Source organism: Nomascus leucogenys, unplaced genomic scaffold, assembly GCF_006542625.1.
Source record: "Nomascus leucogenys isolate Asia unplaced genomic scaffold, Asia_NLE_v1 Super-Scaffold_241, whole genome shotgun sequence".
NCBI classification, from domain to species: domain Eukaryota; kingdom Metazoa; phylum Chordata; class Mammalia; order Primates; family Hylobatidae; genus Nomascus; species Nomascus leucogenys.
In genome coordinates this window covers 131,387-159,230 of record NW_022095767.1, presented here as the reverse complement: position 1 = coordinate 159,230, position 27,844 = coordinate 131,387, and the positions used below count along the sequence as shown (strand labels likewise).

The 27,844-nt window shown below is 55.9% G+C and overlaps 4 protein-coding genes across 9 annotated transcripts; 3 read left to right on the top strand and 1 right to left on the bottom strand.

Moving 5' to 3' along the window:
- Positions 1-200: 200 nt before the first annotated feature.
- Positions 201-7,842, top strand: LOC115833542 (putative uncharacterized protein encoded by LINC00269; the record flags this gene model as incomplete). The annotated part of the gene is made up of 4 exons (XM_030807858.1): positions 201-335; positions 2,807-2,864; positions 7,346-7,448; positions 7,752-7,842. Coding segments are annotated over 4 exons (387 nt in total), but the record flags the coding sequence as incomplete, so codon positions are not given.
- LOC115833541 (cytochrome c oxidase subunit 8A, mitochondrial-like) lies at positions 2,950-3,467 on the bottom strand. Its single transcript, XM_030807841.1, has one exon. It carries the CDS (start codon positions 3,396-3,398, stop codon positions 3,189-3,191), a length of 210 nt encoding a protein of 69 aa, XP_030663701.1. The 5' UTR covers positions 3,399-3,467; the 3' UTR covers positions 2,950-3,188.
- CCDC9 (coiled-coil domain containing 9) lies at positions 7,688-27,336 on the top strand. Of its 6 annotated transcripts, XM_030807839.1 has the most exons (15): positions 7,688-7,838; positions 9,573-9,646; positions 9,802-9,906; positions 11,577-11,678; positions 11,844-12,095; positions 16,161-16,244; positions 16,330-16,503; positions 18,161-18,342; positions 21,922-21,998; positions 22,098-22,233; positions 22,626-22,731; positions 22,818-23,193; positions 23,563-23,655; positions 24,997-25,046; positions 25,606-27,336. In XM_030807839.1, the coding sequence occupies exons 2-15, from the start codon at positions 9,644-9,646 to the stop codon at positions 25,621-25,623; spliced, it is 1,758 nt and encodes a 585-aa protein (XP_030663699.1). In that variant the 5' UTR covers positions 7,688-7,838; positions 9,573-9,643; the 3' UTR covers positions 25,624-27,336. The 6 variants fall into 6 exon arrangements, with proteins under 6 accessions (XP_030663699.1, XP_030663698.1, XP_030663695.1 ...); XM_030807838.1 differs by lacking the exon at positions 25,606-27,336 and having other exon boundaries at positions 21,952-21,998; positions 24,997-25,467; XM_030807835.1 differs by lacking the exon at positions 25,606-27,336 and having other exon boundaries at positions 24,997-25,467.
- INAFM1 (InaF motif containing 1) lies at positions 25,994-27,340 on the top strand. Its single transcript, XM_004091040.3, has one exon. The coding sequence runs from the start codon at positions 26,247-26,249 to the stop codon at positions 26,979-26,981; it is 735 nt and encodes a 244-aa protein (XP_004091088.1). The 5' UTR covers positions 25,994-26,246; the 3' UTR covers positions 26,982-27,340.
- Positions 27,341-27,844: the final 504 nt, after the last annotated feature.

Sequence of the window (27,844 nt, the reverse complement as noted above, 5' to 3'; positions counted from 1 at the left end):
TTTTAGTAGAGACGGGGTTTCACCATGGTCTCGATCTCCTGACCTCGTGATCCGCCCACCTCGGCCTCCCAAAGTGCTGGGATTACAAGCGTGAGCCACCGCGCCCGGCCAAAAGTGACTACAACTTAAACAAACTTTTATTTACTTGACTGAGAGCTTATTCTACAAGATTTTTTTTTTTTTTTTTTTTTTTTTTTTTTTTTTTTTTTTTTTTTTTTTTTGTGAGAGGAAGTCTTGCTCTGTTGCCCAGGCTGGAGTGCAGTGGCACGATTTCGGCTCACTGCAAACTCTGCCTCCTGGGTTCAAGCAATTCTCCTGCCTCAGCCTCCTGGGTAGCTGGGATCACAGGCGCACACCACCATGCCTGGCTAATTTTTGTACTTTTAGTAGAGACGGGGTTTTACCATGTTGGCGAGGCTGGTCTTGAACTCCTGACCTCAGCTGATCTGCCCGCCTTGGCCTCCCAAAGTGTTGGGATTACAGGCGTGAGCCACTGTGCCCAGCCACATGAAATGTTTAATGTGGTTGATCTTAGCTTCATTCACACTGACTTCAGGGAGTCTGGTTTTCTATGCTCAAGATTGTTCTATTGCTGATTTGCCGTTGTTTTGTTTTCTTTCAGGATCAAGGTGGGTACTTTTTTTTGTTTTTTGAGACGGAGTCTCGCTTTGTCGCCCAGGCTGGAGTTCAGTGGTGCCATCTCGGCTCACTGCAAGCTCCACCTCCTGGGTTCACGCCATTCTCCTGCCTCAGCCTCCCGAGTAGCTGGGAGCACAGGCGCCCGCCACCATGCCTGGCTAATTTTTTGTATTTAGTAGAGACGGGTTTCACCCTGTTAACCAAGATGGTTTCAATCTACTGGATCCACCCAGCTCCGCCTCCCAAAGTACTGGGATTACAGGCTTGAGCCACCGCGCCCGGCCTTTTTTTTTTTTTAATAGAGATGGGGATGGGAGGGGTCTCACTATTATGCCCAGGCTGGTCACAAACTTCTGCGCTCAAGTGATCTACCCTCCTTGGCCTCCTAAAGTGCTGGGATTACAGGATTCAAGCCACCGCGCCTGGCCCCTCCCAAACTCTTAAATGCAGAAATCCCTGTAACCAGCACGTAGGTGGAGAAACAGAAAGTTCTTAGCCCCATTTCCTGACCCTGATTACCCTAATTACCCTCAGGGTAATCATTATCCTGAATTCTAACACCAGAGATTAGTTTTGCTTGTTCTAGAATTTCATATAAATGGACCATGAAATATGTTCTCTTTGGTGTCTGTATGCCTTTGTTATGCAGCCTAATGTTTGCAAGATTCATGCATGTTCTTGTTTATTTTCCTTTTTTTTTTCTTTCTTTCTTTCTTCCCCCCTCCCCGCCGCCTCCCCACAGAGCCTGGCTCTGTTGCCCAGGCTTGAGACTCAGCCTCCCGAGTAGCTGGGATTACAGGCCCAGTGCCACCACGCCTGGCTAATTTTTGTATTTTTAGTAGAGACGGGGTTTCACCACGTTGGCCAGGCTGGTCTCGATCTTCGTACCTCAGGTGATCCACCTGCCTCGGCTGCCCAAAGTGCTGGGATTACAGGCGTGAGCCACTGTGCCCAGCCTTGATTGACTTCCTTTCTTTCTTCCTTCCTTCCGTCCGTCCGTCCGAGACAGGGGTCTCACTTTGTTGTTGCCCAGTCTGGCGTTGAGCTCCTGGCCTCTAGTGATCCTCCCACCTTGGCCTCCCCAGTGGTGGTGCACCACTGCACCCTGCTGATTGATCACTTTCAGTGTCGCAGAGTCTTTTTTTTTTTTTTTTTTTTTGAGACGGAGTCTAGCTCTGTCACCCAGGCTGGAGTGCAGTGGCGCACTCTCGGCTCACTGCAAGCTCCGCCTCCCGGGTTCACGCCATTCTCCTGCCTCAGCCTCTCCGAGTAGCTGGGACTACAGGCGCCCGCCACCACACCCGGCTAATTTTTGGTATTTTTATTAGAGACGGGGTATCACCGTGGTCTCGATCTCCTGACCTCGTGATCTGCCCGCCTCGGCCTCCCAAAGTGCTGGGATTACAAGCGTGAGCCACTGCGCCTGGCCTTACAGTGTTGCAGAGTCTTTCACTGTGTAAAGGCAGGATCGTAACTCACTGCAATCTCAACCTCCTGGGCTCAAGCAATCCTTCTGCCTCAGCCTCCTGAGTAGCTAGGACCATGTGCCACCATGCCTGGCTAATTTTATTTTGTTTTATTATTATTACTTTTTAAAATATGCTGACTTTAGTTATTTGCTTACTTTTTTATTTTTTTGAGATGGAGTCTCGCTCTGTCGTCAGGCTGGAGTGTAGTGGCGCGATCTTGGCTCACTGCAACCTCTGCCTCCCGGGTTCAAGCGATTCTCCTGCCTCAGCCTCCTGAGTAGCTGGGATCACAGGTGCACACCACCACGCCTGGTTAATTTTTTCTTTTTCTTTTTTGTTTTTGAGACAGTCTCACTCTGTCGCCGAGGCTGGAGTGCAGTGGCACTGTGTTGGCTCACTGCAACCTCCATCTCCTGGGTTCAAGCAATTCTCCTGCCTCAGCCTCCCAAGCAGCTGGGACTACAGGCGTCCACCATGACGTCGGGCTAGATTTTTTTTTTTTTTTTTTGAGACGGAGTCTCGCTCTGTTGCCCAGGCTGGAGTGCAGTGGCGTGATTTCAGCTCACTGCAAGTTCTACCTCCCCGGTTCATGCCATTTTCCTGCCTCAGCCTCCCTGGTAGCTGGGACTACAGGTGCCTGCCACCACGCCCGGCTAATTTTTTTTACATTTTTAGCAGAGATGAGTTTTCACCATGTTGGCCAGGCTGGTCATGAACTCCTGACCTCAGCTGATCCACCCACCTCGGCCTCCCAAAGTGCCGTGATTACAGGCGTGAGCCACCGCGCCTGGCCACGCCCGGCTAATTGTGTGTGTGTGTGTGTACTTACTTATTATTATTATTTTTTTTTCTGAAGTAAAGTTTAAATAGATTTTATTGTTACAAGGGGGACCCCACCAAGCAGAGTCAGTGACCCCCCCAGGAGGTCACCATGGAGACATCAAGAGGTCATGATTGCAGAAGAAGTGACTGGAATTGAACGACATGATCCAAGGGAGGCCGGCCAGAAATGCAGTAACATGACCAGGATGGGCCGGTGGGGCTGGTCAGGTCACAGTGTAAGGGGCAGAACAGACCCCTTCACTCCGGCCTCCTGTAGGTCTCCAGGTGTGACAGGATCCAGCCCGCTGGCAGGAGGAAGGTCACAAAGCAGGAGGTAAGCCCAACGGCCAATTCCATGATCTCAAGCTTCTCCTCCGGCGGCAACGAATGGATCTTGGCGCGCGGCACTGGGAGCCGCCGGGCTGAGCCTGTCAAGCCCCGCAGCAGCAGCGGCGTCAGGACGGACATGATGGCACGGAGTACACCACGACAAGCGGTCAGCCGTAGCCCAAGGTCAGGAAGCCAAAATGGCTGCGCTGGCCGGAACTACTTACTTATTTTTTTGAGACAGTGTGTGGCTCTGTCACCTAGGCTAAAGTGCAGTGGCGGGATCTCAGTTCACTACAACCTCTGCCTCAGCCTCCTGAGTAGCTGGGACTACAGGCATGCACTGACACTCTCGGATAATTTTTTTTTTTTTTTTTTGAGATGGAGTCTTGCTCTGTCCCCCAGGCTGGATTGCAATGACGCGATCTCGGCTCACTGAAGCCTCCGCCTCCCGGGTTCAAACGATTCTCCTGCTTTGGCCTCCCAAGTAGCTGGGATTATAGGCGCACAACACCACACCTGGCTAATTTCCTTTTGCATGTGTGTAGTTTTAGTAGAGACGGGATTTCATCATGTTGGCTAGGCTGGTCTCGAACTCCTGACTTCAGGTGATCCTCTTGCCTTGGCCTCCCAAAGCCCTGGGATTACAGGCATGAGCCACCACGCCCGGCCGAGGCTGAGTCTTTATCTTGGGGACTGGCCTAGGCATTGGAAGGTGTTCAGGAGCAGCCCTGGCCTCTGCCCACTAGATGTCAAGAGGACCCTCTCTTGTGACAACCAGAAATGTTCCTCGTCATTGCAAAATGGCCTTTAGGGGGCAAAATTACCTCCATTGAGAACCACTGGATAAGAACATGGAGTTTGAGGATGCACAAAAGGGAGTGATGTGGCTGGAAAGGGCAGCAGCCGTGCATCAAGTCAGCTCTCCCCAGGGTGCTCTGGGCAGCCTCTTTCTGTTGGAACAGTTGCCATAGTTTGAATGTGTCCGTCGAAGTTCATGTGTTGAAAACAATTGGCAAGGCCGGGCGCGGTGGCTCACGCTTGTAATCCCAGCACTTTGGGAGGCCGAGGCGGGCGGATCACGAGGTCAGGAGATCGAGACCACGGTGAAACCCCATCTCTACTAAAAATACAAAAAAAATTAGCCGCGCGTGGTGGTGGGCGCCTGTAGTCCCAGCTACTCGGAGAGGCTGAGGCAGGAGAATGGCGTGAACCCGGCAGGCGGAGCTTGCAGTGAGCCGAGATTGCACCACTGCACTCCAGCCTGGGCGACAGAGCGAGACTCCGTCTCAAAAAAAGAAAACAATCGGCAGGGTGGGGTAGCTCATGCCTATAATCCCAGCACTTTGGGAGGCCGAGGTGGGTGGATCACGAGGTCAGGAGTTCAAGACCAGCCTGGTCAAAACGGTGAAACCCTGTCTCTACTAAAAATACAAAAAAAAAGTAGCCAGGCACGGTGGCAGATGCCTGTAATCCCAGCTACTCAGGAGGCTGAGGCAGAGAATTGCTTCAACCTGGGAGGCGGAGGTTGCAGCGAGGCGAGATTGCACCATTGCACTCTAGCCTGGGCAAAAAGAGCAAAACCTGTCTCAAAAAAAAAAAAAAAATATATATATATATATATATATATTTATACAAACACATACACACACATATACGGAGACAGAGAGAGCGAGAGGGGGAGTGGTCTCACTATGTTGACCAGGCTGGTCTTGAGCGAGCTCCTGGCCTTAAATGATCCTCCCACCTCTGCCTCCCAAAGTGTTGGAATTACAGGCATGAGCCACTGTATTTGGCCTAATTTTTAATTTTTTGTGTGGAGACTAGGTCTCACTCTATTGCCCAGACTGGTCTCGAATTCCCGAGCTGAAGTGATCTGCCCACCTTGGCCTCCCAAAATCCTGGGATTACAGGCATGAGTCACTGCACTGGCCTCAAGTGAATTTTGTTACATGCATAGATTGCTATTTGGACAACTATAAGAGGATTAAGTTTCATTGGTATCTCTGAAAGGCTGTAAACAGTAGCCATATAAATGGTAAGGAATTACCAGGTACTTCCACTTTCCATGTCTTAAATCACAAAATAAAATTAGTGGCACCGCAGGCAATCTGGTCTGTCCACTTATAACTGTCATTCACCTTGACTGTGGGTATTCTGTAGCATTCATCATCATTTGTCACAATAGCTTTATTATTTATTTATTTATTCTGAGACAGAGTTTTGCTCTTGTTGCCCAGGCTGGAGTGCAATGGCTCAATCTTGGCTCACTGCAACCTCCGTTTCCCAGGTTCAAGTGATTCTCCTGCCTCAGCCTCCCCAGTAGCAGGGGTTACAGGCGTGAGCCACAGCACCTGGTCAGCTTGTCACAATAGCTTTATTATGTCTTAAGTTTTGGTTAATGCTGCAACCTCCTGGACTCTGCAGCTATTCAGCTGCTGTTGCTTTGAGTATCTTCTAGTTTTGGGAATGCACCAAACTCATTCACCACAGGGCCTTTGGCATAGGTTGTGTCCTTGGCCTGCACAGGCAGCCCCTCACCCTCGGGCCTCTCCTGCCCCTCTTGCCAGGCATCTCCCACACGTGCTGCTATTTCCCATTTACTTGTGCCTTCCCTTAGGAGGACAAGGATGGGGTCAGTTTTGTTCATCATCTCAGTTCCCCCACCAACTTTTCCCCCCAGCACGCGGCCTGGCAATCAATGCTGGTTTGGGAGAATGAACGACTGATTCTGTCGGTTGAACGTTTATTTTATATTTTATTATTTCATTTACTTATTTGTTTTCGATACGGAGTCTCACTTTGTCGCCCAGGCTGGAGTGCAGTGGCGCGATCTTGCCTCACTGCAACCTCTGCCTCCCGGGTTCAAGCAATTCTCCTGCCTCAGCCTCCCAAGTAGCTGGGATTACAGGCATCTAACACCACGCTTGGCTAATTTTTGTATTTTTAGTAGAGACGGGGTTTCACCATGTTAGCCAGGCTGGTCTCGAACTCCTTACCTTGTGATCCACCTGCCTCGGCCTCCCAAAGTGCTGGGATTACAGGCGTGAGCCACTGCGCCCGGCCAGCTATTTATTTTTTTGAGACGTAGTCTTGCTCTGTCGCCCAGGCTGGAGTGCAATGGCACCATCTCAGCTCACTGCAACCTCTGCCTCCCGGGTTTAAGCGATTCTCCTGCTTCAGCCTGTAGCTGGGATTACAGGCGTTACAGGTGCCCGCCACCATGCCTGGCTAATTTTTGTATTTTTCAGTAGAGACAGGGTTTCACCACGCTGGTCAGGCTGGTCTCAAACTCCTGACTTCAAGTGATCCACCCGCCTTGGACTCCCAAAGTGCTGGGATTACAGGCGTGAGCCACAGCGCCCGGCCTATTTTATTTTGAGACGGAGTCTTGTTCTGTCGCCCAGGTTGCAGTGCAGTGGTGCAGTCTCGGCTTACTGCAACCTCTGCCTCCCGGGTTCAAGCGATTCTCCTGCCTCAGCCTCCCAAGTAGCTGGGATTACAGGCGCTCGCCACCATGCCTGGCTAATTTTTGTATATGTATATTTTTTGAGACGGAGTCTCCCTCTGTCGCCCAGGCTAGAGTGCAGTGGTGCGATCTCGGCTCACTGCAAGCTCCGCCTCCCGGGTTCACGCCATTCTCCTGGCTCAGTCTCTGGAGTAGCTTGGACTACAGGCGCCCGCCACTACGCCGGGCTAATTTTTTTGTATTTTTAGTAGAGACGGGGTTTCACCATGTTGGCAAGGATGGTCTCGAACTCCTGGCCTCAAGTGGTCCGCCCTCCTCGGCCTCCCAAAGTGCTGGGATTACAAGCGTGAGCCACTGAGCCCAGAATTTTATTTTATTTTCGAGAAGGGGTCTGCTCTGTCGTCTAGGCTGGAGTGCGGTGGCATGATCTCGGCTCACTGCAACCTCTGCCTCCCCGGTTCAAGCGATTCTCCTGCTTCAGCCTCCCGAGTTGCTGGGATTACAGGCGCGCGCCATCAAAACCGGCTAATTTTTTTTGTAGAGACGGGATTTCACAATGTTGGCCAGGCTGATCTCGAACTTTTGACCTCAGGTGATCCGCCCGCCTCGGCCTCCCAAGGTGCTGGGATTACAAGTGTGAGCCACCGCCCATGGCCGGTAGAACATCTGAAGCTTCTAAAGCGAACTCTAAGGTTTCATTGGCACGAGGGGGCTCGAACCAGGTCAGGCTTCCAGGCGTCAGTGCTCAGTGCTTGGCATCTACTGATAGAAACCAGGAATGAGGGGCTGGAGGCGGAAACAGCTTGAAGAAAGAGGTAGAGGCCAGGGAGTGAGGACGGTGTCTCCTTTTCCTGGAAGTTGGTAATTCAGGCAGAAGGAAGTTGGATGAGCTTGCAGAACACCCGGGGGGCCAGTCGGCCCCGCTCCCGCCTCCACCGCGGAGGCACGGCCCCTTTAAAGCTCCCGGAAACGGTCCCACAGGACCGGAAGTGACCCTTTTTATTTCCCTTCCTCACGTGGTGCAGGCAGGAAGTGACGCGCGTGGCCCGGGAGCTGCGGACGCAGAGGCCGACGGAGCCGGAGTTGCGGACGCCGCGGGGTCTCCGGGACAGGTGACCGGGGGGAGGGGGCCGGGAGCGCGCCCAGAGAAGGCGGGGCCTGAAGCCCCACGTGGCGAGGAGCGCGACAGGGGCGGGCAGGGTGGGGAGCCGCCGGCGGGGGCGGGGTCGGAGTACTCTGCGGGGGGCGGGGACAGCACGCCCACATGGGAAGCTAGAGGGGCGCTGGCGGGGCGGGCCGTTTCGGGGGGTGGGCAGGGCCGGGGCGGGACGTGGCCAGAGCCCGGGCCGCGGCTGTGGGCGGGGCCTAAAAGTTGTGGCTGGGCTGTGGGCGGGGCCATAGTGTTGCTTAGACAGCTGTGTGGCGGGGCTCGGACGCCGGGCGGAAACGCTGTGGGCGGGGCCAGAAAGTTTTGCCTGACTGGAAGTGGGTCCAGATTGTTGGCCGGGACGTTGGGGGCGGACCCAGAGGGTAACGCTTGCCGGGGGCGGGGCCACAATGTAATGGGGAGCCAGGGGGCGGGGCCAGGGTGCTGGCGGGGAATGCTGGGGGGTGGAGCCAGAAAGTTTCGTCTGAGCCACGGGCGCGGCCAGAGCGTTGGCGGGGAAGTGGGGAGCTGAGCCAGAACCCTGGGGAAGCCACGGGCGGGGCCAGATGCTGACGCAACGAGGTGTGGGAGTGAGTCAGGGGGCGTGTCCAGGAAGTTGGCCAGGCCAATCGGAGGTGGGGCCAGAGGGTTGACTGGGAAGGCCGGGGGCGGGGCTGGAATAATAATAGGAGATGGCAGGGGCGGGTCTAGGCTGTTGCCTGGGAGCCAGGAGGCGGGGAAAGAGCGTGGCTGGGAAAGTCGGGAGCGGGGCCAGATTAATGGCCCATGGGTGGGGGCGGGGCCAGAAGTCTGGCGGGAAAGGCGGGGCCAGAAAGTTTTTTTCCCGAGCCGTGGGCGGGGCCAGAGCGGTTTCCAGGATGTCGGGGACGTGGCCCTGGTATTCCCAGCCGGATTGAGGCTGGAGCTTTGCACAGAAAATCTGGGGCTGGCCTGGGTAGTTTTGTCCTTGTTGGGGCGGGTGGAGTATTCAGTGGGACAAAAAGCCAGTTACAGGAAGCCTCGCCAGTGAGTTTTGGGCCTGTGTACAGAATCCTTTCGGGGGAGGCGGGAGGCTGTCGACCTTCCGTAGGGCGCTGGAGACGGGACTAGGACGTCCCTGTGGAAGGCGCGGGCTTGGAATGTTCTCTGAGAGCTTGGGCAGCCAGTAAGAGTGGGGTTCGGACTTTCTTTGAACGTGGGATTGGGGATGTTTCTGAACCTTACCTGGTGGAGCTAGAATATTCGCCTGGATATGAGAGGCACCAGGATGAGCACAGGGAGGTGGGTCTGGAACTTTCTTCTGCAGGCTGGTTGGAGGGGTTGTAGTTAGAACTCTCTTGAGATAGGGAACGCGGGCTAACACTCATACCACAGGGTGTGGCGGCTGGACTAGAATCTGCGTTTGGAGGAGAGCAGTGTTGGATACTTAAGCAGTGGGGTGGGGGCCAGAACATCCCCAAGGTGGGTTTGACTAGATCGTTTACATGGGAACTGGGTGAGTCCACAAAGATCATGAAAGGGCTGAGTCTAAATTTCTATGGAGAAGGCGGAGGTGGCAGTTGAAGGGAGGGAGAGTGAGGGCTAGAATTCTCTTGGGGTACAGGGTTTTTTGTGTATGGCTGTGAGGATTCCACAGTATGTTAGAGGATGAAGTAGACTGGGGGGCCATTGGCCTTAGTCCTTTTCCCTCTGCCCCCAGGAACCTTCAGTGCTGCGTCTAGATTCTGCAGGGGAGGTTTGCTGGGACCTTGGCCCTACCCAGCCAGCGAAATGGTGAGGCTGAAAAATGGGGTCTCTAGAATCTGAGTTTTGGGGAAGGGGGCTTGGGAGGATGGGATCCAGGGGCGCAGACTCTCAGACCCTGGGGGAAAGTCCCTGGTATGGATGGAGGTTTTTCCTTCCATTCCTCAACTGCCTCCTGGTCTCAGGCAGCCACACTGGATTTGAAATCAAAGGAGGAGAAGGATGCTGAGTTGGACAAGAGGATCGAGGCTCTTCGGCGGAAGAATGAGGCCCTCATCCGGCGCTACCAGGTGCCCTAGCCCCGCCCTGGGAGACCCCATCCCCTCTCTTCCCCGCAGTGAGTTTTTCTCACCTCTCCCGTTCTTAAAACCTTTTCATGGCTCCCCATCACTGTCAGAATAAAAGTCAAAGGCCTTAGACTGACATCCCTTCTTTCATTCCATTATTCATTAATTCATTCATCTGTTCACAAATATTCCCCAAGATCTTTACTGTACCAGCCCTGGTGCTGAGTGGTGCTGGGGGTATAGCTGTGACTGAGACAGACCCAGGCCTGCCCCTCCAGGGTCCACCGTCTAGTCAGGGAGACAGCCCTGTCCTGAGGGATGTCCCAGAGCAGACAAGTCTGGAATCAGGAAATTCAGGGGTCTGTGGGAGTCCAGAGGAGGCTCTTGAGCCAGCCTTGGGGATATCAGGGAGGGCTTCCTGGAGGAGTGGACTCTGAGGCTTGAGTGGTGAGTAGACAATAGCCAGTTGAAAAGGAGAGGGGAACATGTTTCAGGCAGAGAGAACAGTTTGTGCAAATGTTGGAAGCAAGAGAGAGCTTGGAGCTTCAAGTTGGAGGGTTGGTTAGGAGAGAATTGACCTGGGCAGGTCAGCAGGGGCCAGGCTGTGCTAGGCCCTGAATGCCACCAGGCTGAGTTTGGACTTTGTCCTAGGGGCACTGGGGAGCCCCTAGGGGCACTGGGGAGCCTTGAGCAGGGGTGGGACCCATCAGAATAGCTCTTTAGGAAGACGCCTCTGGGTGCTGTGCGGTGGTGGGTGCGAGGAGGTGATACTGGAGCCCAGAGACCAAGGAGGAAGCTGGGGCTGGAACCCTAGTGGGAGAGGAGGTAGCTGGCTCAGGGCAGGGCTGTTGAGAGGGACTCAGTTACTGATGGGCAGTTCGGGGCAGGGGGAGGAAGAGGGAGGATTTAGGACAAGGCCGCTGAGTAGGTGGTGTGGCTCTCCCTGAGATGGGATCTGGGAGGTGGCATGAGTTTCATTTATTCATTCTTCATGTATTCATTCATTTTAAAAAAGGCATATTGAATTTCCCTTGTGGGCCAGGCAGCGTTCTAGACTTGGGATACATATCAGTGACATACATCACTGAAAGCAGACAGACATTGTCCCCAGGCAGATTCTGCCGTAGTGGAGGAAGCAGACAGTGAGCAAGACGCACATGGTGCTGAGTGCAAATGGGATGAGAACAGAGAGGGTGGCAGGGGAGCTGGTTTCCACAGGGCGCTCAGGGAAGGCCTCACGAGAAGGCAGCATTGGAGCAGAGACCTGCAGGAGGTGAGGGGTTGGAGGGTCTCTGGGAAAAGTGTTTCTGGCAGAGGGATCCGCTGGCGCAAAGCCCCCGAGGCAGGTTTGAGCCTGGTATGTTCTGGGAATAGCAAGGAAGCCGGAGTGATCGTGGGGAGAGGGTGAGAGATGAGGTCAGGGAGGTACCAAGGCCAGACCCTACGGGTCCCACAGGCTGTGGGGAAGGCTGTTACTCAGAGATGGGCAACACAGGAACGTTCTGAGTGGGGCAGCAACGTGATAGAGTTTGAGGGATATGAGCGGCCTTCTTGTCCAGAGCTCAGGAGAGAGGCCTGGGCTGGGGCCAGACTTAGGAGGAGTTCAGGGGTCTGGGAGTCCGTCTGACAGACAGGGCACCTGATGCTTCCCTACCCCGGGTGTCTGCTCCTAGGAGATTGAGGAAGATCGTAAGAAAGCTGAACTTGAGGGAGTTGCGGTCACAGCTCCCCGAAAGGGCCGCTCAGTGGAGAAGGAGAACGTGGCAGTAGAGTCGGTGAGCTCATCACTGGGGTACAGGACCCTGAGGATGGGGAGGGGCAGAGGGTTGAGGCCTGGGACCCAGGAGCCCCCAGCTGTCCTGCACCAGTGGGTGGCCTCCATCCTGGCTGCATGCCTCCCTGCCCCAGTGACTGTATTTTCCCCATCTCCCGTCTTCCAGGAGAAGAACCTGGGTCCTTCCCGGAGGTCTCCTGGGACCCCTCGGCCCCCAGGGGCCAGCAAGGGGGGCCGGACTCCTCCACAGCAGGGAGGCCGGGCCGGCATGGGCCGAGCATCGCGCAGCTGGGAGGGCAGTCCCGGGGAGCAGCCTCGAGGAGGAGGAGCTGGGGGCCGTGGCCGGAGGGGCCGGGGCCGGGGTTCCCCTCACCTCTCTGGAGCTGGAGACACCTCAATCTCTGACCGTAAATCCAAGGTAGGAGCTAGGCAGCGCCTGCAGCCCTGGCTGAGGTTCTCCGTGGTCTGTTTCTGTCTGTTCCTCCTCTCAGATGCACAGTTGTCCTGTGTGTCCATCTTTCGGCATCTCTCTCTGAGCCTCTGCATCTGGCTCTGTTTCTCTCTTCCTCCACCTCCTCCTCCTCCTCCTGCTCCCCCTCTTCTAGTTCCTCCTGTTCCTTCCCTCTCACACCCAGAGCTCGCGTGTTTTTCCTTGTCTCTTTCTCTCCTACTCCTGCTCCCCCTCTTCTTCTTCCCCCTCGCCTCCTTCCCTCCCCCTCCTGCTTAGTGCTGCGTGTCCCTCCCTGTCCCTCTCTCTCTGTTTCTGTTTTTCTTGCTCTCTGGTGCACGCTTGCCCGCTCATCCTCTGTCCCCATCTCTGCTCCGTTTCTGGCACTGTGTGTCTCTGTGGTGGGCTGTCTCTATCTGGTGTGCTTGTGAGCACAGGCTCTGTGTGGCATTCTGTTTCTGTGTGTTTGTGTTGGTCCCCGGCTTTGTTTGTGGGGAGCAGTGATCTTACTGTAACTACCTCACTCACCCCTGACATGCAGGTCAGCAGGGTGGGAGTCTGTCTAGCTGAGTGGCTTACAGCCCACCATGGACATGGGTTGAATCTGGTTCTGTGAGCTACCTGTCCTTGGGCAGCTCACTTCCCCTGTGAGCTTCTGGTTCTAGCACTTACACGGGAATAAGAAAATTCAAAAATTAGCTGGGCATGGTGGTGGGCACCTGTAATCCCAGCTACTTGGGAGGCTGAGGCAGGAGGATCACTTGAACCTGGGAGGTGGAGGTCACAGTGAGCCAAGATGTGCCACTGCACTCCAGCCTGGGCGACAGAGTGAGACTTTGTATCAAAAAAAAAAAAAAAAAAAAAAAAAGGCTGGGCACGGTGGCTCACGAGGCCTGTAATCCCAGCAATTTGGGAGGCCGAGGTGGGCAGATCACCTGAAGTCAGGAGTTCGAGACCAGCCTGGCCAACATGGCAAAACCCCATCTCTACTAAAAGTACAAAAATTAGCCGGGTGTGGTGGCACACGCCTGTAATCCTAGCTACTCAGGAGGCTGAGGCAGGAGAATTGCTTGAACCTGGGAGGTGGAGGTTGCAGTGAGTCCAGATCGCGCCATTGTCCTCCAGCCTGGACAATAAGAGTGAAACTCCGTCTCAAAAAAAAGAAAGAATTAGACTGAAATTGGGCATCCCAAGCTGCTGTCACAAAAAGACTCCAAAAATCTCACGACCTAAGTGGAGTAGGAGTTTATTTCTCTCTTGTATGCTGAGCCCTGCAGGGAGGTGGGTGGTCCAGGGGATGAGGCCTCGCTCCGTGATGTCACTCAGGGACCCAGGTTCCTGCTTTTTTTTTTTTTTTTTGTGAGACAGAGTCTCACTCTGTTGCCCAGGCTAGAGTGCAGTGGCATGATCTTGGCTCACTGCAACCTCTGCCTCCTGGGTTCAGGCGATTCTTGTGCTTCAGCCTCCCAAGTAGCTGTGATTACAGGTGCGCACCACCACACCCAGCTAGTTTTTGTATTCTCAGTAGAGACAGGGTTTAGCCATTTGGCCAGGCTGGCCTTGAACTCCTGACCTCAGGTGATCCTACCGCCTCGGCCTCCCAAAATGCTGTGATTACATGTGTGAGCCACCGTGCCTGGCCTGGTTCCTGCTTTTTGTTGCTTGGTGGCCCCTAGGTCCTGGTCATTGTCTGTGGTAAAAGCTGGGTTGCCGACATGGTTGCGGTTCAGTTCACAGGAAGAGGAAAGATGAGTCTGCTTTATCACTTTTGGTCATGTCCTGTTGGTGAGAACTTAGACACCTGGTCGTACCTAACCTCGAAGGAGACTGGGAAATGAAAACGTTGTCTACAGCTGGCTGCTATTTGCTCATCTAAAATTTTGTTACTAGCTTGGTTACTAGTAACAAGTAGTTACTAGCTGCTTGGAATGCTGGGTGCTGTGGTATGCGCTTGTGGTCCTAGCTACTTGGGAAGCTAAGGTGGGAGGATCGCTTGAGCCCAGGAGTTTGAGACCAGCCTGGGCAACAGAGTGAGATCCCATCTCTATAAAGATTATAGAGATGGACGTGGTGGCGTGCGCCTGTGGTCCCAGTTACTTACTTGGGAGGCTGAGGCAGGAGAATCACTTGGGAGGCTGAGCCTGGGAGGTCAAGGATGCGGTGAGCTGTGAATACACCACTACACTCCAGCCTGGGCAACAGAGTAAGACCCTGTCTCAAAAAAAAAAAAATCAATAAAATTTTGTTACCATGGAAGGAAGAAGGGGAGAACGGATTGTGGTTGGTGGGGGTAGGTCACCTAACCATCTGCCAAGTAATTACTGTTATTACCACCACCATGATTGTGGCAACCTTGGTGTGCCAGGGCCCCCAGCACCCTGACACTGAACTCCCAGGTTCAGTGGTTTGCTAGAAAGACTCATGGCTTAGATATATCACAGTGAAAGAGGTCACAAAGCAAAATCAGCAGGGGGCAGGGTATCTGGGCTGAGGTCTGGAGGAAACCCGGCATGAACTTCCAAGAGTCCTTTCCCTGTGGAGTCCCAGGGGATGCGCTGAATTCCTCCAGCACTGAATTGTGACAACACGTGGCTACCAGGGATGCTCACAAGAGACTCAGCACCCAGGTTTTTAATTGGGGGCTGGTTTAATTATTTTTATTTATTGTATTTATTTAGTTTTTAAAATGCTTTTTTTTTGAGATGGAGTTTCACTCTTGTTGCCCAGGCTGGAGTGCAGTGGTATGATTTCGGCTCACTGCAACCTCCACCTTTTGGTTTCAAGCAATTCTCCTGCCTCAGCCTCCCAAGTAGCTGGGATTACAGGGGCTCACCCCCACACCTGGCCAACTTTTGTATTTTTAGTAGAGACGGGGTTTCACCATGTTGGCCAGGCTGGTCTCGAACTCCTGACCTCGTGATCCACCTGCCTCGGCCTTCCAAAGTGCTGGGAATACAGGCGTGAGCCACCGTGCCCGACCTATTATTTTTATTTTTATTTTATTTTTTGAGACAGAGTCCTACTCTGTTGCCCAGGCTGGAGTGCAGTGGCGCAATCTTGGCTCACTGCAACCTCCACCTCCTGGGTTCAAGCGATTCTCTTGCCTCAGCCTCCTGAGCAGCTGGGATTACAGGCGCCCACCACCATGCTCGGCTAATTTTTTCGTATTTTTAGTGAGACGGGGTTTCACCATGTTGGCCAGCCTCGTCTCAAACTTCTGACCTCAGGTGATCCACTCACCTCGGCCTCCCAAAGTGCTGGGATTACAGGCGTGGGCCACTGCGCCCAGCCTATTATTTTTATATATTTTATTATTTATTTATTTATTTTTTGAGACAGAGTCTTGCTCTGTTGCCCAGGCTGGAGTGCAGTGGTGCCATCTTGGCTCACTGCAAGCTCCGCCTCCCGGGTTCACGCCATTCTCCTGCCTCAGCCTCCTGAGTAGCTGGGACTACAGGCGCCTGCCAGCACGTCTGGCTAATTTTTGGTATTTTTTAGTAGAGACAGGGTTTCACTGTGTTAGCCAGGATGCTCTCGATCTCCTGACCTCGTGATCTGCCTGCCTTGGCCTCCCAAAGTGCTGGGATTACAGGCGTGAGCCACCGCGCCTGGCCACTTTTAAAATTTTTTGTAGAGATAGGGTCTTGCTATGTTGCCTAGTCTGGCCTTGAACTCCTGGGCTCAAGCAATCCTCCTGCCTTGGCCTCCCAAAGTGCTTGGATTAGAGGTGTGAGCCACCATGTCAGCCTGGAGGCTAGTTTTGAACGCAGGCCCCTTCTGTCTAGTATGTACTGAAATTCCAGACCCCCCGGTAGGAAAGCGAGTGCAGCGTATACTGTGTTGTTTGTATGGTCTAGGCCTGGCCAGCCAGCCTCATCAGTTCACTGCTGACCCGGAGCATGCTGAGAGCAAATGCTCAGACGCCAGCAGGCCAGTCCGAGGAGAGGAGCCTCAGGCCTGCTGGGCAGTCCCTCTCCTGCACCGGTGGCTTAATAGTTCTCCCGGAAGCTGGGTGTCCCTATCTTTATCCCCCAGGAGTGGGAGGAGCGGCGCAGGCAGAACATTGAGAAGATGAATGAGGAGATGGAGAAGATCGCCGAGTATGAGCGCAACCAGCGGGTCAGTGGCGCGGGTGTCCCCGAGGCAGGGCCGAGCTGCCTGGGCTGCGGGGAGCCCGGCCAAGCCCCTGCTCTGTTGCCTGCAGGAAGGGGTTCTGGAACCCAACCCAGTGCGGAACTTCCTGGACGACCCCCGACGACGCAGCGGGCCCCTGGAGGAGTCTGAGCGGGACCGCCGGGAGGACAGCCGCCGGCATGGCCGCAACTGGGGGGGCCCCGACTTCGAGCGGGTGCGCTGTGGCCTTGAGCACGAGCGGCAGGTGGGTGTTGGCGGTGAGGACACCCTGGGGCTCTCAGGGCTCTGATGGGGACTGCGCAGCAGGAACCAGACAGATCAGGGCCATGGGGCCTCTCCTTTTTTGTGCCATAGCATAGGAATTTTTTTTTTGAGGCGGAGTCTTGCTCTGTCACCCATTCTGGAGTGCAGTGGCGCCATCTCAGCTCACTGCAGCCTTTGCCTCCTGGGCTCAAGCAATTCTTCTGCTTCAGACTCCCGAGTAGCTGGGATTACAGGCAAGTGCCACCACACCTGGCTAATTTTTTCGTATTTTTAGTAGAGATGGGGTTTCACCATGTTGGCCAGGCTGGTCTTGAACTCCTGACCTCAAGTGATCCACCTGCCTCGGCCTCCCAAAATGCTGGGATTACAGGCATGAGCCACTGTGCTTGGCCAGGATTTTAATTGTTAAGGATTTATGGTATGTTTTGTTTCCTGCTAAGGTAAATCTCCCCTCATTGTTAAGATACCAGCATTTATGAGGCACCTACCACATGGCAGGTGCTGTGTGAGGGTTGGGGACCTGGCCTGGAAGAGGAGGTAGGGGCAGTGTCCTTGCACTTGGTGGTCCACCCCTAAATTGTCCGTCTGTTGGTTCTTCTGTCAGTACCATGTGGCTCTGGTTGTTACAGCTTTGTGGTATGTTTGAGGGTTTTCTTGTTACTAACAGCATTGTTTACTGGGCACTTACTATGTGCTAGGCACTGTTTTAGGTGTTGAGGATAAGAGTTGTTTTTTTTTTCTGAGATGGAGTCTTGCTCTGTCGCCCAGGCTGGAGTGCAGTGGCGCGATCTCGGCTCACTGCAAGCTCCGCCTCCTGGTTTCACACCATTCTCCTGCCTCAGCCTCCCCAGTAGCTGGGACTAAGGCGCCCACCACCATGCCCAGCTAATTTTTTGTATTTTTAGTAGAGATGGGGTTTCACCATGGTAGCCAGGATGGTCTCGATCTCCTGACCTTGTGATCCGCCCGCCTCAGCCTCCCAAAGTGCTGGGATTACAGGCATGAGCCACTGCGCCTGGCTTTTTTTGTTTTTTTTTTTTGAGATGGAGTCTTGCCCTGTTGCCTAGGCCGGAGTGCAGTGGCTCGATCTCGGCTCACTGCAAGCTCTGCCTCCTGGGTTCATGCCAGTCTCCTGCCTCGGCCTCCCAAATAGCTGGGACTACAGGCACCCGCTACCATGCCTGGCTAATTTTTTGTATTTTTAGTAGAGACAGGGTTTCACCATATTAGCCAGGATGGTCTCCATCTCCTGACCTCATGATCCGCCTGCCTTGGCCTCCCAAAGTGCTAGGATTACAGGTGTGAGCCACCACGCCCAGCGGGATAAGAGTTTGGAGGCAGAGCCCCTGCCTTGATGAGGTTTCTTCTGGTGGGAGCTGAGTAAATGAAAATATAGTAAGATGTGAGGTCCTGCCAAGTGTTGTGGAGAAAAATCCAGGAGCTGAGGGGACAGAGGGATGCTACTTAGGAGATTTGAGAGGGCCTCTCTGAGGAGGTGCCACCTGAGCCTACTTGGTTGTGATCTCTGCCTTGTCATCGCTTCCGTGTGTGACCCTGAGCAAGTGGATGTACCTTGGGGCTTAGGGGCGGGGTGGGGTGCGGGACAGCGCCCTGACTCCCTGTGGGCTGGGGGGCAGGGCCGCCGAGCTGGCATGGGCAGTGCTGGAGACATGACGTTGTCCATGACGGGCCGGGAGCGGTCGGAGTACCTGCGCTGGAAGCAGGAGAGGGAGAAGATCGACCAGGAGCGGCTGCAGAGGCACCGTAAGCCCACTGGCCAGTGGCGGCGCGAGTGGGATGCTGAGAAGACCGATGGGATGTGAGTCTCCTCTCCGCTTCTCTCCCCGTGTGGCACCTTGACCTTGGTCCTGACTTCTAAGTCCTATGCCTCTGGTTTTTCCTGCTGTGTATGAGTGAGTGACTGCTAAGTATCCTGAGATGCCGTGTACCAGCTGCCGGAGCTCAGCGGCACGTGAGAGCATTTCTGGCTTTCTTTTTCTTTTTTTTTTTTTTTTTGAGATGGAGTCTCGCTCTGTCACCTAGGCTGGAGTGCAGTGGCGTGATCTCGGCTCACTGCAAGCTCCGCCTCCCAGGTTCACGCCATTCTCCTGCCTCAGCCTCCCGAATAGCTGGGACTACAGGCACCCGCCACCACGTCCGGCTAATTTTTTGTATTTTTTAGTAGAGACAGGGTTTCACCGTGTTAGCCAGGATGCTCTCGATCTCCTGACCTTGTGATCCGCCTGCCTTGGCCTCCCAAAGTGCTGGGATTACAGGCGTGAGCCACCGCGCCCGCTGAGCATTTCTGGTTTTCTTTTTGTTTTTGGAGGCAGAGTCTAGCTCTGTCACCCAGGCTGGATGGAGTGCAGTGGGAGGATCTCAGCTCACTGCAACCTCCGCCTCCCGGGTTTAAGTAATTCTCCTGCCTCAGCCTCCTGAGCAGCTGGGGTGAGAGGATTTCTTCTGTGTTCACGGGTGTGCTGGGCTCAGCTGATCCAGGCTGGACACTAAGCTGTGCGTCCCTCTGGGCTTGGCTCCTCGCGGCAGGGTGAATTCACTCTGTGCCACGGTGTTCATTCTGCTGTCCAGGCTGAGGGCAGCAGCTGCCTGGGGAGCGCTTGCCCCGACACGGGCAGATGCACAAGCAGGCACAGTGCCCAGTTGTGTTCGCCAGCACACCCCGCCTCACTGGGGTGGGGAAGTAAGCTCTGCCCACTCCAGTGGATAGGAACACCGGTGGCGGCAGGGACGTCAGTTCCAACGCAGGGAGGGCGTGAAGGCTGTTTAACAGCATTAGACCTTTGCATCCTCCCGCCAGCCTCTGACCTGTCCCCACCAACTCAGATCCCTGAATGTCTCTCCATGCCTCACCATCACCTTCTTTTTTTACTTTTTTTTTTGAGACGGAGTCTCACACTGTTGCCCGGGCTGGAGTGCAGTGATGTGATCTCGGCTCACTGCAACCTTCCCCTCCTGGGTTCAAGCGATTCTCCTGCCTCAGCCTCCTGAGTAGCTGGGATTACAGGCACGTGCCACCACATCCAGCTAACTTTTTGTGTTTTTAGTAGAGGTGGGGTTTCACCATGTTGGCCTGGCTGGTCTTGAACTCCTGACCTCATGATTCGCCCACCTCAGCCTCCCAAAGTGCTGAGATTACAGGTGTGAGCCACTGCGCCCGGCATCACCACCTTCTTATCTCAGTGGCATTGTTAACCTCAAGTTTGACTCTGTCCCCCGATTCAGACTTAAAGCAAAGCCCTCATTGCATCATCGTCATGGGAACCAACTTCCATAACCAAGAAGGAGAAGGTTCTGGAAGAGCCGATAAATAGCAGTATTTAAAGATCAGCAACTTTAGGTTTTACCTCATCCCCCATTCTTTCCTGTGTTGAAAGTTTTCATTCACCTATAACTTGTTTTTTGGCTTTGGCTAAGGAGGATTTTGTCTGTTTGCCCGGTGGTCGGGAAGCATTTTCTTGTGGATTGTGAACCAAGCCTGTGCGAGTGTGAGAAATAATTTGCACAGATACTATAGCTGATCTTCCTAAGGAGGAGGCAGCTGGGCTTTTGGGGAGATGTTCTCAGCATTCACAATGAGAAAGTATTTGTTTTTCTTGTGTGTCCCAAAAGCAGTTTGCAACAAGTCTGATTAATAATGTGTATGTGGGCCAGGCACAGTGGCTCACATCTGTAATCCCAGCACTTTGGGAGGCTGAGGCAGGTGGATCACGAGGTCAGGTGATTGAGACCATCCTGGCTAACACGGTGAAACCCTGTCTCTACTAAAAATACAGAAAAAATTAGCCGGGTGTGGTGGTGGGTGCCTGTAGTCCCAGCTACTTGGGAGGCTGAGGCAGGAGAATGGCGTGAACCTGGGAGGCGGAGCTTGCAGTGAGCTGAGATCACGCCATTGCACTCCAGCCTGGGCGACAGAGAGAGACTCTGTCTCAAAAAAAAAAAAAAAAAATAATGTGTGTCTGGGCCAGGCATGGTGGCTCATGCTTGTAATCCCCACAATCCCAGCACTTTAGGAGGCCAAGGCGGGAGGACTGCTTGAACCCAGGAGGTTTGCAGTGAGCCGTTATGATGCCACTGCACTCCAGCCTGGACCACAGAGCAAGACCCTATCTCTAAGAAAAAAAAAAATGCATGGTATCTTGCTTTCATCAGCATATATTTGAGTCCTCCTCTATGTCATGGAAGGTTCTAGGTGATACAGCAGCAAACAAAACATTTCTGCTTTTTTGGAACTAAGAGTGTAGTGGGCAAGGTGGGTAATTAAGAGGTCTAACGTTAGGCCTGGAAGGAGAATGATGCAGAGTAAGCAGCCAGGGTGGAGGTTAGCATTTTAGACTTAATCTGTGTAATAATATTATCTTTTTTTTTTTTTTTTTTGAGAGTGAGTCTTGCTGTGTTGCCCAGGCTAGAGTGCAGTGGTGTGATCTCAGCTCGCTGCAACATCCGCCTCCTGGGTTCAAGTAATTCTCCTGACTCAGCCTCCTGAGTAGCTGAGATTACAGGTGCCCACCACCAAGCTCGGCTAATTTTTGTATTTTTAGTAGAGATGGGGTTTCACCCTAGTCTTGAACTCCTGGCCTCAGGTGATCCGCCAACGTGGCCTCCCAAAGTGTTGGGATTACAGGCGTGAGCCACCATGCCCAGCCCTAATATTATCTTAGCTGGGGGTTCAGGAAGGCCTCTGAGCGGAGCCCTGAAAGGAGGTGAGGGAGTGAGCCAGTGAAAAATGCGGGAAGAATGTTCCAGGAGCAGGCGCTAAGGCCCTGAGGCAGAAGCTAGGTGTGGTGGAAGAGCCTGCTTAGCTGGAGAGGCGAGAGAGACTGGTGGGAAAGGTCAGACAGGGAGTTGGGGGTCATGTACTTGGGCAAGGGTCTGTGGTGATCCCCCCAAATTTTTGTTTTGGCGCCCACATTCTGAATCTTTTTGTGTTTGTCACTATGCTGTCAAATTTGCCTTTTGCCCATCACCTGGTCCTATCCTTTTTTTTTTTGAGATAGGGTCTCCCTCTGTCACCCAGGCTCGAGTACAGTGGCTTGATTACTGCTCACTGCAGCCTTGACCTCCGAGGCTCAAGCGATCCTCCCTCCTCAGCCTCCCAAGTAGCTGGGATTACAAGCGCGTGCCACCATGCCCAGCTAATTTTTATATTTTTTGTAGAGGTGGGGCTTTGCCATGTTCACCACGCTGGTCTTGAACTCCTGGGCTTAAGCGATCTGTCTGCCTCAGCCTCCCAGAGTGCTGGGATTACAGGCTTGAGCCACCATGCCCGGCCCTGTCCTACTTCTAGTGACCCCTCTCTGGTTGACCGTCTGTCTCTGATCTGATTTCTGACCCTGATCTCTCCCATCTTCTTGATCCTCTTGTTACCCTGTTCCCCCAGCTGCCCGGTCACCCATTATCTTTCCCCCAGGTTCAAGGATGGCCCAGTCCCTGCCCACGAACCATCCCACCGCTATGGTGAGTGGGTGCCCTTGGATGAGCCGAGGCTCGGTCTGGGAGTCAGGGGTGGTGTGTGTCACACCTTCCCTTCCCGACGACACCTGGGTTCTGTTGCAGATGACCAGGCCTGGGCCCGGCCCCCGAAGCCCCCTACTTTTGGGGAGTTCCTGTCCCAGCACAAAGCTGAGGCCAGCAGCCGCAGAAGGAGAAAGAGCAGTCGGCCCCAGGCCAAGGCAGCGCCCCGGGCCTACAGGTGGGGCACCCCTTCTGCAGGCTTGCACACCCCCAGGGCTCTCCGCAGGGTGTTCTCTTCTTTGGCTTGCTGTGAAGGTGTGGGTACATCTGTCTGTCCCTGTCTTTGTCTTGGCCTGTCTATCTCGCAGGTCCGTGGTTTGAGGGGCTTGGGATCTGGCTTTTGGTTTTACCCTCATCTGTCCCCTTTCTGCCCTCACCCATCTCCTCTCCTGCCACCTGCCCCACTATCTATCTGTCCTTGACACCTGGGGACAGACATCCGACATTCCCTCAGTGCTCCAACATGCCAGATGCTCTGGGCAGCTCCTCCCTAGGGAGGGTGGAGGCAGGAAGCCCCTTCCTCCTGTCTACTCTCCACCCAGGCATCACCCCTCCCTCTGTTCCCTCTAGTGACCATGATGACCGCTGGGAGACAAAAGAAGGGGCAGCATCCCCAGCCCCTGAGGCTCCACAGCCTAATTCCCCTGAGGCTTCCCCCAAGGAGACACCCACGCAGGTGAGGCTGGGCTACGGTTCAGGGCATGGGCCTGGGGTGGGGGCTCAGGACCTGTGCCTTGCCCTGACTTGCCTGTGTCCCCAAAGCCACCTGAGATCCCAGCTCCTGCCCACCGGCCTCCGGAAGACGAGGGGGAAGAGAATGAGGGGGAAGAGGATGAAGAATGGGAGGACATAAGTGAAGATGAGGAGGAGGAGATCGAGGCGGAAGAAGGTGATGAGGAGGAGGAACCAGCCCAAGACCACCATGCCCCAGAGGCTGCCCCCACCGGGAGCCCCTGTAGTGAGCAGGCCCACGGAGTCCCCTTCAGTCCGGAGAAGCCCCTGCCAGAGCCCCAGGCCCCTGGCACGCCTTCCAGCCCTTTCTCACCACCCAGTGGCCACCAGCCCGTGTCCGATTGGGGCGAAGAGGTGGAGCTGAATTCTCCCCGGACCACCCACCCGGCTGGCGCCTTCTCTCTGGGTGAGGCCTGGCCTTTTGAGAGTGTATGAAGCTGGCTGCGTGTGTCTGTGTGTGCGCGCTAGAAGGGTGTGGCTGGTGGGGGACCCTTGGGGGCTGGGCCCTGGGACCCAGTGTGCCCCACAGCGCTGTCGGCTGGGGGGGTGGCGCAGCCCATGCTCTTTTGTACTGTCATGCCCGTCTCTGGAATGCCCACTCCCAGAGCCTGCCCCAGCCCTTCGAGCCCCCTCCCCAATAAAGAATTCACATTCTCAAATGACATTCCCCCAGGTGTGTCCTTGTACCCCCTTCAACTCCCCCTGGGCCTTCTCTCTTGGGGTGGGGAGATGTCAGGCGGGAAAGGGGGCTTGACTGGGGGCTCCCCTTCCCTAGGAGGTGGCCAGTCAGCCCCTGCCTCCCCGGAGAGTGGGCCCAGCCTCCAAGGAACCCAGAAAGTTGAAGAGGAAGGGTCTGAGGCAACTCCAGGTGGGGGAGTGCATGGGGCAGCGGGTGGAGGCCGCTTCTTCCTCTTTCTCTGGGGCTGAGGGGCAGAGGGCTTGGGGGAAGTGGGTTGAGTGTGTGTAGGTAGCAGTTGGACCATAGAGGTGAGGTGAAAAGGGTGAGCTCGGATAGGGATGGGTGGCTGCAGCCGGGTGGCAGGGGTGTGGCAAAGGGGCAACTTTATGGGCCAAGCCAATAGGAATTGGGTATGGAGGTTGAGGAGGTGGGGTTAAGGAAAGGATTAGAATTTTGGAGTTGAGCTCAGGGGTTTTGGAAAGCACTGGTTTAAGAGTAATGGGGTGTGGATCGGATGCTTTGGCTCATGCCTGTAATCTCAGCACTTAGGGAGGCTGAAGTGGGCAGATCACTTGAGGTGAGGAGTTCGAGACCAGTCTGGCCAAGAAGGTGAAACCCCGTCTCTACTAAAATAAAAAATTAGCCGGGCGTGGTGGCATGCGCCTGTAATCCCAGCTACTTGGGAGGCAGGAGGATCGCTTGAACCTGGGAGGCGGAGGCTGCAGTGAGCCGAGATCGCTCCACTGTACTCCTACCTGGGCGACAGAGCAAGACTCCGTCTCAAAAAACAAACAAAAAAAAAGTGGTTGGCGTTGGTGTACTAGGGCAGGAGCTAGAGGCAGACTTTGAAATTTGAACTGGCTCGAAAAGGCCAAAGAGATGGGCAAGGGCGGAAAACTGGACTTAACTGTGGCTGGGATTAGAGTTTTGAGGTGCAACCTAGTGGGGCAAATTAGAATAGACATGCGGACCCGATCAGCATTTTGGGACCGACAAAGTGCGAGCAAGAGGCCGAGCCCCTCTCCACCTACACTCCGTAGGAGTAAGATTTCGAAACTCAGATGGCCTCCCCTTCCCCCAGAGTGGGATTAGGATTTGGGGGGCAGAGCCGAGGAAGGACTGGTTAGAATAGCAGGCGTTGGCGAAGGAAAGGGGAGGGCGGGTCCTCTAGGACTGGCTTGGTGGAGGTTGGTGAAGGCCGTGAGATGGGGCGGGGATGGGAGAGGACAGTTTGCAGCCGTGGGTGGCGCGGGGGCCCAGGCGCTCTGTCTTGGGCCACTTGTTGGTCAGGAGACAGATCTCGCCACACCCGCGTTTCCTCGATTGCCAACGGTTATGTTGGGAGTGTTTGCTGCTGCGTGGGTCCGCTGAGAGGATTAGTCTGGGCCCCATAAACCGCTTAGCGCCAAGCCTGCTGTGGCAAGGGCTCGAACTGGGTGAGGGGCGTGGCTAGACGGGGGAGGGGTCCTGGGCCTGAGGGGAGGTGGGAAGACTGCTCCCCTCCGCTGACTCAGCCCCTTCTCTCCTCAGAGGTAGGCCCCGAAGGCCAGGAGACGGCGGAGATCACCGACTTCCAGAGGGTGCGTTTCTGCAAGGTGGTGGCGGCCCCTCCGCCGCCGGGGGCCGCTCGCTGACCGCGCCTGCCGGACCGCGGCCTCCGCGCTCTGCACTAACCTCCCACCGCCTCGCTCCTCTGTCCTTTGCTTCTGCCACACTCCAGCCAGGAGAGGGTTAAATCTAAGGGGGGAGGAGCCAGGGTCTGCAAGCCGGGCGGGGCCAGGGCAGTAGTCGGTGCAGGCCCCACCTACAGGGGACGTCGCGGCACTGGGACAGCTGGGACGCTTCCGCGCTAGTCTCCCATGGAGGCCCTGGGCGGCTCGGGCCAGTCTTCGGGCCGAACCTCCCGCCTCCAGGATTGCATCCGAGGCCTGGCAGCCGATGACTCCTCCGAAGGGCTTGAATTACTCGGGCGCCAGCCCTGTCGTATTAAACGCAGTGCTTCCGCTCACCCTTGAACTGTGTTTCTGGAGGGGGGCAGGCTGGGTCGCTGTGCTTGGCGGGCTTTTCCGTGGCGGAAGAGGCGGGAGCAAGGGGTCTTCCTCCACCCTTCTGATCCGTCTTCCCTCCCCCCTCCCGCAGGCCTCCCCGAATTCCTGAAGACGCTGCTGGGAGGGGACTGAAGCTTCCCCGCCTTGATGGGGAGGGGGCGTGAGGAGGGGTTTATCTGGATTTCCAGGCTGTGTTCTCTCTTCCCCAGAGCCTAGTCTGGACCCCTTGGCTCTAGGGAGAGGGAAAAGCTGACGGTGGGGGAGGAGCTGGGAGAAGGGGCGCGATTGCGGTGAGGGGCAGAGCTGGAACCTCGGGGCCTGAGGTTGTGCTGAGGATACCTGACAGAGTGCTGAGCGTGTGCTGGAGGAGGCGGGTCCCGCGGGGGCGGGGCCAGGCTGCCTGGGCGGGGCCGGAATCTTGACAAGCGGAGTTAGAGCGGGGGGCGGGGTCAGCGCGCGCGGGCGGGGGTCTCGCCATGGGCATGGGGCGGGGCCGTCGGCGGTGGCGTGGTCGGGGTGTCGCGCGGGAGTCCGTGGAGGAGAGGGGGGACTCCGAAACTAGAGTGTGGGAGCCAGAGGGCGTAGCGGGCGGGGCTGGAGCGCTGGAGTAGACGGTCCGACAGGCAGAGAGAGAAGTGAGACTGGCTGCGACAGAGGGCGGGTTAGGGCTCCAGGCAGGGCTTGAGCGGGACGAGGGGGCGGGCTCCGAGGCGGGCTAGACGCCTGAGCTGGATGAAGTCCGAGTCTGGGAAGAGAACCGTGTTGTGGCGGGAGGTGGCGGTGATAGAGGTGGCGGGGGTAAGCGCGGGGGCGGGGCTGGAGCGAGGGGGGCGGGGCCAGCGCCTCCGCCGGTCGGTGGTTGGGCGGAGGCTGGAGGGGGTGAGCCTAGGATGCGGAGGCTGCCGCTCGTGTGGGGGCGTGACCATGCCTGGCGGGGGCGGGGTCGGAGGCGGGCGATTTAGAGCGCGGGGCGGTCCTGCGGGGTGGGGGCGGGGCCTGTGCGGGCCGCGGCGCGGAGCCGAGTGGGCTGCGGGGATGCGGGGGACCAGCTGCGTGGGCGGCGGCGCCGAGAGCCCCGGCGGCGCGGGGCTGAGCGAGGGCCCGCGGGGGCGCTGGCTGCGCTTGGCGCCAGTCTGCGCCTACTTCCTCTGCGTCTCGCTGGCTGCCGTGCTGCTCGCCGTGTACTACGGTCTCATCTGGGTACCCACGCGGTCTCCCGCGGCGCCAGCCGGCCCACAGCCCAGCGCGCCGTCCCCTCCGTGTGCTGCCCGCCCGGGCGCGCCCCCTGTCCCGGCGCCCGCCGCTGCCTCCGTCTCCTGCCTCCTGGGAGTCCCCGGCGGGCCGCGACCCCAGCTCCAGCTGCCGCTGAGCCGCCGCCGCCGCCGCTACAGCGACCCTGACCGCCGCCCGAGCCGCCAGACACCCAGAGAGAAGCCAGAGGCCGCGGAGGGGCGAGGACCCGGGTAACTCTCCCTTCCACACCAACCCAGATCGCTAGCCTTCGAGAGCTCTGTGCTCGCCGCCGAGGATGCGCCGTCTCCGGATGGGTTCGGCCTCCTTCCTAGTGACATCGCCCAGCGTCTCTGGAGCCGTCATCCCGCGGAATGGGGGCCCAGGGGGTGTCAGCTCGGGGCCTTGCCTCTTGCAGCTCCTCTGTGGTCAGGTCGGGTCCTCCACCATCAGGAAGATCCCATCCTGAGCTCTGTTTCCTGCTCCTCCTGCTGTGGGTTGCTGAGCACAGAGCCCACAGTCCATCTGCCTCCTCACTTCCCTGAATCCATGTCCATCTGCAATAAACCACAGCCTCGGCTGCCTCGTGCTGTGTCTGTCCTGTTGTCTGCAGAGATGCCTCCCCTCCCAAGTTTGTGTGGGGAAGACCTTCCTGGGGTGTGGTCTTTGTTTCTCTTGTCCTGGGTGGGCTGTTCCGCTTCCTTAAGGCGCCCTTCTCTTCTTGGTTGGAGTAGGGAGAAGAAGCTTAGCAGCAGCAGGGCCTTTGAAGGTCAGACTGTGGGAAGGGCTTCCCAGTTTTTTGTGTGCTTGGAGCAAAGGACAAATGTCTCTGGAGAGAAGCAGAGTGTCTGCCCTCGTGTTACAGCACAGGAGACAAGAGGAGGGGTGGGGTGATTAGGACAATAGCTGGGGTTCTGGGAATTGCTGTTGGTGTAATTATCATGTCAGGGACAGAGGCTAAATCACCCAGGGATCTCAGTTGGCTGCCGAGAGGGAACGATGCTGGCCCACTTCCTGGAGTCAGAGAGATGAGAGTGGATGGCGGCGGTGGTGGTGTTGCTTCTCAGCCTGTCTGGAAATCTCAATGACCAAAGCGCTGT